The following is a 10,528-nucleotide window of genomic DNA, read 5'->3' on the forward strand; positions in this document are numbered from 1 at the left end:
CGTTGCCTCAACGAGGCCATCACATCTGACAGATATCCCATGCCCCATATCCAAGAGTTTGCCGCCAACCTGCACGGAGCACGTTCCCCAATGTGGACCTCATCAGGGGTACCACCAAATCCCAGTTCACCCCCAGGGTGTCCCCAAGACTGCAATCATAACCCCTTTTAGTTTGTTTGAATTTCTCTGCATGCCCTTCAGTCTACAAAAAAGTGCAGCACAAACTTTTCAGCATCTGATAGACGCAGTGAGTCAGGACCTCCCATTTGCGTTCATCTATTTGGATAAGATCCTCATTGCCAGCCGCAGCTGCAAAGACCACGCCACCCACCTGAGTCAACTGTTCATCCGTCTGAGTGATTTCGGGCTGACCATCAACTTTGCCAAGTGCCAGTTCAGTCTGGACACCATCGACTTCCTGGGGCACAGGATTAACAGGCACAGGGCCACACCCTCCCCCGAGAAAGTTGAGGCAGTCCAGCACTTCGCTAAGCCACTGCAGGAATTCGCTGGTATGATAAACTTTTACCAAAGGTTCATATCGGCAGCAGCTCGCATCATGCTGGTCATCAGTGCAAAGCAAGGCAAAAGACATTGCTTGGGATGAGGAATCCTCCAGGGCATTCCAGAATGCTAAAGATGCACTAGCCAACTCCACCCTCCTAGTCCACCCCAGATCAGAGGCACCTACTGCTCTGTCAATGCCTCCAGCACAGCAGTAGGGGGCATGCTAGAACAACTTATCGAGGGCTAGTGGCAACCCCTGATCTTTTTCAGCAGGTACCTCCGCCCCCCCCCCCACCCCAGAACTCAAATACAGCGCTTTCGACTGAGAGTTGTTAGCGCTATACCTGGCAGTAAGACATTTCTGTTACTTTTTGGAAGGCTGGCAATTCAGGGTGTTCACTGACCACATGCCACTGACTTTTGCCTCCCATAAGGTATCAGACCAGTGATCACCCCGATAAAAGAGACACTTGTCCTATGTGTGAGTTTATTACAGACATTCAAAATATCTCAGGGAAAAACAATGTGGTAGCTGATGCTGTGGCATGCCCCACGATTGAGTAGATACCCCTGTCCCAAGGGATCGATTACATGGCCCTCGCCAAAGCACAGCAGCAGGACCTTCAGATCCCCACTTATAGGACAGCTGTCTCTGGTCTCAGGATGAAGGATGTCCCAGTCAGCCCAGTTAACCTGACACTGCTGTGCGACATTTCTACCAGCAGCCCCACCCCATCGTCTCTGCTGCATGGAGGTGCCAGGTTTTTGAGGACATCCGCAAGCTAGCACACCCCGCAATCAGCGCCATGGTTAAAACGATGGCCAAAAGGTGTGTCTGGCATGGCCTCTGTAAACAGGTCAGCCAGTGGGCCAAGACCTGCACAAACTGTCAGTCCTCCAAAGTGCAGAATCACCAAGAGCACCCACACAGACTTTTGAGCCAGCACAGCGCAGGTTCAGCCATGTGCACATTGACTTAGTGGGGCCATTACTGGTTTCCTGTGGGGCGGGATACCTCTTGACCATGGTGGATCACTCCATGAGGTGACCAAAGGTGGCCCCGCTGGCTGATACCACCACAGAAACCTGTGCCAGGGCACTTGTTGACACTTGGGAGTCCGGATTCAGGGTCTCAGAGTACCTCATCTCAGACGGGGGGGTACAATTCACCTCCGGAACCTGGGCAGCGCTGGCTAACTTTCTGTGGATGCAGCTCCACCATACCACCGTGTATCACCTGCAGGCCAATGGGCACCTGAAGTCCGCCTTGATGGCCCAGCTCAAGGGTCCAAACTGGATGGACAAACTGCCTTGGGTCCTGTTGGGAATCCGTACTATACCAAAGGAGGACATCAAAGCATCAATGATGGAGATGGTCTACAGTGTGCCTTTAATCATCCCCGGCAAATTCCTGGTCCCTGTTAAATGCCCAGAAGACCCTGCAGTGATATCGAGAGCCTGTTGTGAAAGCTGGATTCCTTGGTCCCGTGGCAACTCCATCAAAAACCCAAGCATATCATCCCGAAGGACCCATAGATTTTCTAGTACATGTTCATGAAGAGGGGCGCACAAAGACCACCATTACAACGATCCTACGAGGAGCTCTACAGGGTCATTAGAGACAATGGTTCAACCTTCATCCACAACATCGGTGGTAAGAAGGAGACCTTTACCATTGACAGCCTGAAACTGGCAATATCTGGGCTGTAACGAGCCAGTCTTCACTCTGATCCTGCAAAGCAGGGGCAGGCCACTGAAGGCTATAGAAAATGGCCCAGTCACTGGTTTTTTGAAGGGGGGGGAGGTGTCGTGCACGGAGACGCGGACTGGCCCACAATATGGTTGATGAACGCGGTGACCGTGTGGACCTGGGGGTGACACAGGCCACCGTCCCAGGTGACCTCCAAACAGTGGGAAGATTGGGAACTCTGACTGATGCAGGGCCCTGACGTCATTGCCAGGGGCCCCTATGAGCAGAACTGCCAGGTCAATAAATCAGTCTTCGACTTAAACTCCTCGTATGTGTGTCTTCCTTCCACACTCGCCGTCATGCACACGCTACAAACTACTCATTCTTTTTTCTCTCCCTTTGGTATGTATTTGCTTGCATACAATTGATTCATTATGTAATCGTCATTTATTATGAATGCTTATTATGTTAAACTCAATAAAAATATATTAAAGAAAAAGAAAAGGTAAATCAAGCAGAATTACAAATTGGTCATAATTCAATAGTAAATTAAGCTGAAAGGGCTGAATGGCCTTTTGCTGTTCCAATGTCCATATATTACGACTGCTAGATTCTACAGTAAAACAGGCATATTGATCTTGACATTGCATGAATTGTGGGACTAATGACAAGGTAGAGCTAGAAGAAAGGTATATCACAAAGATCCTATTTTTTTTTAAATTTAAATTGTGGAAGAAAATCCAATTCTAAATCAGCATTTTGTGAATAAAATGCATATTGTTTACTCAACTATATATCCTTACCTGTCGGGAAAGTTCCTTTTTATAATCTTGGAAGAAATTCTCTTCATTATCCTCCAATACCCCCACTGCACTGGGCTGCATGTACTCCACAAGAAACACCTTAGTCACCACACTACTCTCCCGGCCATCCCTGTAAAGTTTGGAGTTGACACAAAAAAAAACTGTTGTTTGAAATTTCATACAGCAGAGCATACATTAATATATTTTGTAGGAAGAAAGAGGTAATTTAAACTAGTTTTAAAATCAATGCAAGAATTGTGGGAAAGGTAGAGAATATAGATTTGCTCCTGAAAGCAGGTCATGGCTAAACTCGGATTTAATGGATGAGTTCAAATGTCCTAGCATGGATAGGGAGAAATCAGTTCTCAATAATTAGAGGACAAAGATTAAGAATAATTCTAAAGAATCAGAGAATTTTTTTTTCACTCAGTTAAATATTATGATCTGGAATGCACTGCTTAAAAGGGTGCTGGTGTCTGATTTGATTATAAGAATTGTTAAAAGGATTTGGTGTCTTCTAAAAAGAGTTCAGAAGTTCTTGAGAGAATCAAGAGAGTCTGCCATATGGGCCAAATGGCTACTTCTGATCCTAACAATTCCAGGGTTTATTTTCATGATCTAAGGACAGACCAGAGGGCTCATCTACTGAGGCTATATGGGTGGAACTGAGGAACGGGAAAGGTAAGACTACACTCATGGGGTTGTATTATCGACCACCCAATAGTCAACGAAAATTGGAGGAGCAAACCTGTGGAGAGATAGCAGATAGCTGTAATAGTGGAGATATTAACTTTCCACATCTTGACCGGGACTCCCATACTATAAAAATGCTGGATGGCTTGGTGTTTGTCAAACATGTTCTAAATCAAAATATAGAGGTACCAACTAGAGAGAGTGCAATACTGGATCTCCTATTAGGGAACAAGTCAGGACAGGTGGCAGAATTATGTGTAGGGGAACATTTTGGGTCCAGTGATCATAATGTCATTAGTTTCAAGTTAATTATGGAGGAGGATAGGTCTGAGCCTCAGAATGAGATTCTAAATTGGAGAAAGGCTAATTTTGAGGAAATAAGAAAGGATCTAGAATGTGGGGATTAGGATAAGTTGTTTTCAGGCAAGGATGTGCGAGGTAAGTGGAGGACCTTCAAAGGTGAAATTCTGAGAGTACAGAGCTTGTATGTTCCTGTCAGGATTAAAGGCAAAGTCAGCAGGCATAGGGAACCTTGGTTTGAAGGATATTGGGGATCTGGTTTGGAAGAAGAGAAAGGTGTCTAGCAGGTATTGGCATCATGGAACAAATAAGGTATTTGAGGAGTACAAGAAATGCAAGAAAAACCTCAGGAAAGAAATCAGGAAGGTAAAAAGAAATCATGAGGTTGTTTTGGCAGACAATTTGAAGGAAAATCCTAATAGTTTCTACAAGTATATTAAGAGCAAAAGGATAATAAGGGACAAAATTGGCCCCCTTGAAGATCAGAGTGGTTGGCTATGGAGCCAAAAGAGATGGGAAGGTCTTAATTTTTTTTTCCATCAGTATTCAGTCAGGAAACTGGCACAGAGTTGAAGGATGTTTGGAAAACAAGCAGTGAGGTCATGGAACCTATACAGATTAAAGAGGAGGAGGTACTTACTGACTTAAAGCAAACAAAGGTGGATAAATCCAGAAGGTCTGACAAGATATGTCCACGGACCTTAAGGAAGGCAAGTGTAGAAATTGCAGGGGCTCTGGCAGAAATATTTAAAATGTCCTTAGCAACTGGTGTGGTGTCAGAGGATTGGATGGTAGTTCATATTGTTCCGTTGTTTAAAAAAGGCTCCAAAAATAACCCTGGAAATTATAGGTCAGAGAGCCTGAAGTCAGCAGTAGGCAAATTACTGGAAGATGTTCTAAGAGATTGGATATACAAGTATTTGGATAGCCAGGGACTGATTAGGATCGTCAATATGGTTTTGTGTTTGGTAGATCATCTTTAACCAATCTTGTGAAGATTTTCAAGAAGGTTTATTACCAGGAAAATTAATGAAGGAAAGGTAGTAGGTGTTGTCTACATGGACTTTAGTAAGGCCAAGGTCCAACATGGAAGGGTAGCGGTAGTCAGGAAGGTTCAGATGTTCGGTATTTATGGTGAAGTAGTAAACTGGATCAGTGCTGGGACCATTGTTGTTTGTCATCTATATCAGTGATCTGGATGATAATGTGGTAAATTGGATCAGCAAGTTTGCAGATGACACTAAGATTGGAGGTGTTGTGGACAGTGAATAAGGTTTTCAAACTTTTCAGAGGGATCTGGACCAGCTGGAAAAACGGGCTGATATTGGCAGATAGAATTTAATGCAGACAGTGTGAGGGGTTTCATTTTGGAAGGACAAACCAAGAAAGGACACACACAGTAAATGGTAGGGCACAGAGGAGTGCAGGAGAGCAGAGGGATCTAAGAATACAGATATACAATTCCCTGAAAGTGATGTCACAGGTGGATAGGGTTGTAAAGAGAGCTTTTGGCATATTGGCCTTCTTAAATTAAAGTACTGAGTACAGGAGTTGGGATGTTATGGTAAAGTTGTACAGAACATTGGTAAAGCCAAATTTGGAGTGCTGTGTGCAGTTTTGGTCCCCTAACTACAGGAATGATATCAATAAGATTTACTTCAGGAACTGAGTTCTAGGGAAAGGTTAAAAAGGTTAGGACTTTATTCCCTGGAGCGTAGAGTAATGAGGGGAGATTTGATTGAGGCATTTAAAATTATAAGGGGGGAAATTGATGGAGTAAATGTAGGTAGGTTTTTTCCCCCCCACTGAGGGTAGATACAAACCAGAGGACAAGGGTTAAGGGTTAAAGGGGAAAATTTAGGGGGAAAACATGAAAGGGAACTTCTTCACATACAGAATTGTAGGAGTGTGGAATGAGCTGCCAGCTGAAGTAGTGAATGTGGGCTCAATCTTAACATTTAAGAAGAATTTGGACAGATATACAGTATATGAATGGGAGAGGTATGAAGGGCTATGGATTGGGTGCACAGATCAGTGGGACTAGGCAGAAAAATGGTTCGGCTCAGATTAGAAGGGCTGAAGGGATCTATTTTTATGCTGTAGTGTTCTATGGTTCTAACTAATTCATTTTCCAATTAAGTTAAATATCTTTTGATGACATATATCTGGGAGGTATACCTAGAGACAGCCAAAGCTTTAACAGTCCCTTTGCCTGCAGGCAGTGTGAATGGTTTCCTGTACTTGAAGGTAGAACTGCTTGGTTTCTTCAAGGGTTGAGGTTTGCTGCCATTTATGGTGTAGTATACATCCACATCATGAGTGTCTGTAAAATATAGTAAGCACAATAACATGGGAGAGAAGTTTGTTAAAAGAATAAATAACACAATACACAAAAGTCCTGGAGAAACTCGGCTGATCATGTAGCATCTATAGAAAGTAAAAGGTAACTAATGTTTCATGCCTGAACCCTTCATCAGGAATTATATCTCTGTTTAACTACAAAAGATTTCAGGCCTCATTTAAGTAGAAAGCTGAATTGTTTTCCTGGAATAAAGAAGATTGTAATGAAAGTAAGTCAGAAATCTAATAGAGTGAATCAAGAACAAGAAAGTTTATGAATACATTAAAGGGAAGCTTCTTTTCAATTTGTTGCTCCTCTCCAACTCTTGACCTGCAAGGTTAAAGATGCAATCAAAAACCAAACTGTTCCCCGATCTCACGGATTCTGTTCTGTTTAGGAGGTTGGGTTCCTGTAAGATATTGGCAGGTAATATTTCAAATATAAATACTTGCACATATATAAAAGTTCTGCAAGCAATAAAATGTTGCAGTATTGTAAATTGTATTTCTTATGACAATACAGAAGCCTATTCAGCCTACCAAATCCATGCTGGTTTCTGGGGAGCTATCCCATTAGGTCCCATATTTCTTTTCCTATTTTCCCTTATGCCTGTAACTCATTCTCTCACACAAACTCATCAAGTCCCTTTAATTCATTTTGCTGTAATTCCACACTGTGTCTAATTTACAGTAGCCAGTTAATTTAGCAGATAAATTTGGTATATGGGAGGAAATTAGCGCCACCTGAGGAAATCATGATGTCATGGGGAGAATGTTCAATTTCTGTACACAGCACCTGGACATAGATTTAGGAGCTATGAGTCAACATTGCTAACTGGTGTTACCATGCAGAAATGGAATGGAGCATAGAATTCACATGTACAGAATTAGAATCAAAATCAGAATTTATTGTCATGAACAAATCTCAAAATTTATTGTTTTGTGGCAACATCACAATTAAACATTTATATAAACCACCTTTCAAAAATAAATACAAATAACACATGAAAAGTCAAAGTAAAGCAGTGTCTTTTGTTCATTGATCATTCAGGATTCTGATGGCAGCAGGGAAGAAATTGTCCTTGGGCCACTGAGTGCTTATCTTCAGGCTCCTGTACCTGGACGAGGTAAAATTCTGAACTATTGGATGCCACTCTTATTTACACATTTTAAAATAGTTTATTAGCCCTTTTTAAAATGTTAAACAGTAGTATAGTAAGTTTTCTAGTGAACCCGGTGAATTTGTAGGGAATGGGAAATAAGCAAGCCCTCCAGACCCTGATTCTACCTGCAAAACTACCCACTATTTTGATAAAGGGCTCTAGCCTGAAACGTCGGTAATGTATTTTATCTTTGCTCTATAAAAGGCCTGCTGAGTTTCTCCAGGATTGTGTTTTTTTATTTCCACTTACACGACTACTGGTGTCCAAGACCCTAGCAATAGCTTCGACAGTCCATTTGGCCCACGTTCCAGACCTTAACTCTGATTGCAGTCAGTTTCCCTAACTGTGACCACATATCTGTTTGCACTTGGGACTTTGGGCTCATGTTCCAGACTAATGCCAGACCAACAGGGTTTCTGAACAAGATGCTAGATTATTAGAGGTTATCAAAGTAAAATCCCACCAACTATGAAATAATTGGAATATCAATATTTTTTTAAATATCATCAATAAATATGCCAGAGAGAACACCTCCTCTCTATCTTAAATTTGTACATAGGTTTTATTATGTAGTGAGAGGGCAGATAGGGTTTCAGTTATGTATCGGAGTTGAAAGGCTGTATTTCTGACACACCAATGTACTGACAGCGAATATTCAGTGCTTAGAGCCTAGTGTAGTACTACTACTGAGCCATAGATGATATCTTCTTTTAACCATATAACCATTTACGGAGCAGAAACAGGCCATGTTGGCAACCATACCTATGTTTATATTCTTTGTGCACTTACTAAACATCAACGATGGATCAAGCATAAGGGAGCAAGATTTAAATCACAATGCCATGCCAACTTGCTAGGACAATGCAATTGTCACCTACTATTGCCACCAACTGCAGTAGGTATTCAGAAATGGAAATGAGACAAAACAATTTCCATCTACACAGTGCTTTCATCTACTAAAATGTTCAAAGGGACTTTGTGGAAACATGATCAAAGTTAGCACTGAGCCAAAGAAGAGGACTCAAGGAACAGTGACTGAAAAAAAGCAGGCCAAATGGGCAGGATTTCAGGTTTTTAATGAAAAGAAAGAAGACTGGAAAAGGGGGAAGGTTCAGGCAAAATGTTCAGCATTTATGATTGCCAAAATAGCAATGCAGAAGAGACCAACATTAGAAGAACACAGAGATCTCAGAGGTTGTGGGATTGGAAAAGGATTTGGAGATCGACTCAAGGGTATACTACCGAAGGTATGCTTATACACTTCCATGGAATTGCCTCTAGCTTCTGTAACACACCATTATAATCCAAAAACATTTTACCTGACTTCATTGCAATAGGAGTGTTGGTATCGATTTCATGTTTCGCTTTGCCTGGGAGAGGGACCCTTAGAGGGATGATGTGTGGCACTGCAATGGATCCAGCTGTCATACCACTAGAGGGGAGACACGTTCAAGGAGAGACACTATCTACAGAGATAGCTGGGTAAAAGTCACAGGCACCACCACTATTATTTCCAGCGGTTTTCACAGCTTGGGGAGAGAACAAATACAGAAAAAAACTGCGGATCACAGAGATAACTAACTTCAAAATCCAAATACTTCAAGAAATTAGCAATTAACACAAAAATAATAAACAATTGCATTAAAATATAACTAGTATCGGTACTTATGAATAAAAAAAGTACTGCCGGAGTTGCTGGTGCGGACCGGGAGAGCGGAGAGCACAGAGACAACACTGCTCTGAAGGGTTCAATCACCCGGTCCTCATGTTGTCAGCTCCGCACAAGCTTTAAATACTCTCCGAACGGACCTGATACAGTTTTGTAAGTAAAATCCTCCAACTGTGAGGTCTGTGCCCAAAATAGGAGTGCCTGTGTTCGGCGGCAGCCACAAGGGGTTGCAGACTCCAGAAAAGTAGCAACCTGGGACAGGGCACCAGAAAGCGGGAAAGCACCACGTACCCTCTCCTCCGTTGAGAAGAAGCATGGAAGATGACTCTACAAGCCCAGGGGTGAACACGGCAGCAGAGCAGCGAAGGGCTCAGCAGCTGCATACAGGGAATGTGACCACAGCCATAGACCACCGAGGGGCTCAGAGGCAGAGGGACTCACACAGGGTACAGGCGACTTATAGTCGGGGAAACTGCACAGGCAGCGGACTGCTAGACACTGGCTCATGGGAACCACGTATCAGAATCAGAATTCGAGAGGGTGCTGAGGGCAAGAAGGGCTCCCAAAGGGCCTCGGAGACTGAAGGCTTCCTGAACATGTCGGAGATTTGAAACTAGAGCTTGGATGCAGATGAATCGATGGAAGGCTGCAAGAGCGGTGGAGGCGAACCCACCAAGTGTCTCTGAAGGGACACTCTTTTGGTTCTCTTTCTCCTATTGTAAGGGGTGTCAGGCAATGAAAATAGCAACTCCTAGTTTGCCTTACGACAAACAAAAGTTGAAGTATATCATGCATATTAAATGATAATAAAAGGAACCTTGAACCTTAATCATTAACCAATAATTAAACATAACCTACATTTACAGATATTACTTAAATTAAGACTAATAATTATTCATTATTAATTCCAGCGATTATTAATATCAATGAATGTTAATACTACGATAACAATGATTTTAAAAATCAATAATTATAGTTAACTCCAACGATAACTAGTAAATCCTCGGCACAATATTCTTTATAATTCACTGGTCCGTATAAGTGTTGATCAATAACCACAATTACTCTAATTATCACAATGCTTGTTAATAGCTGGAATTCTTGCCAATAACGTGAAAGACACTCATAAGCTTTATAATTATTAATTCCGGCTAGAAGATCGGTAAACAACCCCGGGGGAGCCCAAAAGCACATATTAATTCAAATTATCCTCTGCACGCTGAATTCTACTAACTTCTTGATACTCTCGAGTGAGAAGACGCCACACCAGCCCCAGTTGCCCCCAGCGCCGCACCCACGGCCGTCACCTCCAACCAATTTGCAGCTCCCCAGACCCTCTGCTTTGCTGCCAACAGCAACCACG

The 10,528-nt window shown here is 42.7% G+C and overlaps 1 protein-coding gene across 4 annotated transcripts in view; it reads right to left on the bottom strand.

The window, feature by feature from the left end:
• Positions 1–10,528, bottom strand: part of dzank1 (double zinc ribbon and ankyrin repeat domains 1) — a 151,997-nt gene that overhangs the window by 121,876 nt on the left and 19,593 nt on the right. For 2 of the 4 annotated variants that reach the window (XM_069932014.1, XM_069932011.1), the window contains exons 1-4: positions 10,400–10,525; positions 8,816–9,025; positions 6,172–6,316; positions 3,001–3,130 (exon numbers count right to left, since the gene is read on the bottom strand). In XM_069932014.1, coding sequence (XP_069788115.1) covers positions 3,001–3,130; positions 6,172–6,316; positions 8,816–8,924 — 384 coding nt within the window. In that variant the 5' untranslated portion in view covers positions 8,925–9,025; positions 10,400–10,525. Of the gene's footprint in view, positions 1–3,000; positions 3,131–6,171; positions 6,317–8,815; positions 9,055–10,399; positions 10,526–10,528 lie in introns of those variants that run through there. The other 2 variants (XM_069932013.1, XM_069932015.1) reach the window with 2 other exon arrangements.

The sequence above is a fragment of the Narcine bancroftii genome, chromosome 4 (genome assembly GCF_036971445.1).
Source record: "Narcine bancroftii isolate sNarBan1 chromosome 4, sNarBan1.hap1, whole genome shotgun sequence".
Classification (NCBI taxonomy): Eukaryota; Metazoa; Chordata; class Chondrichthyes; order Torpediniformes; family Narcinidae; genus Narcine; species Narcine bancroftii.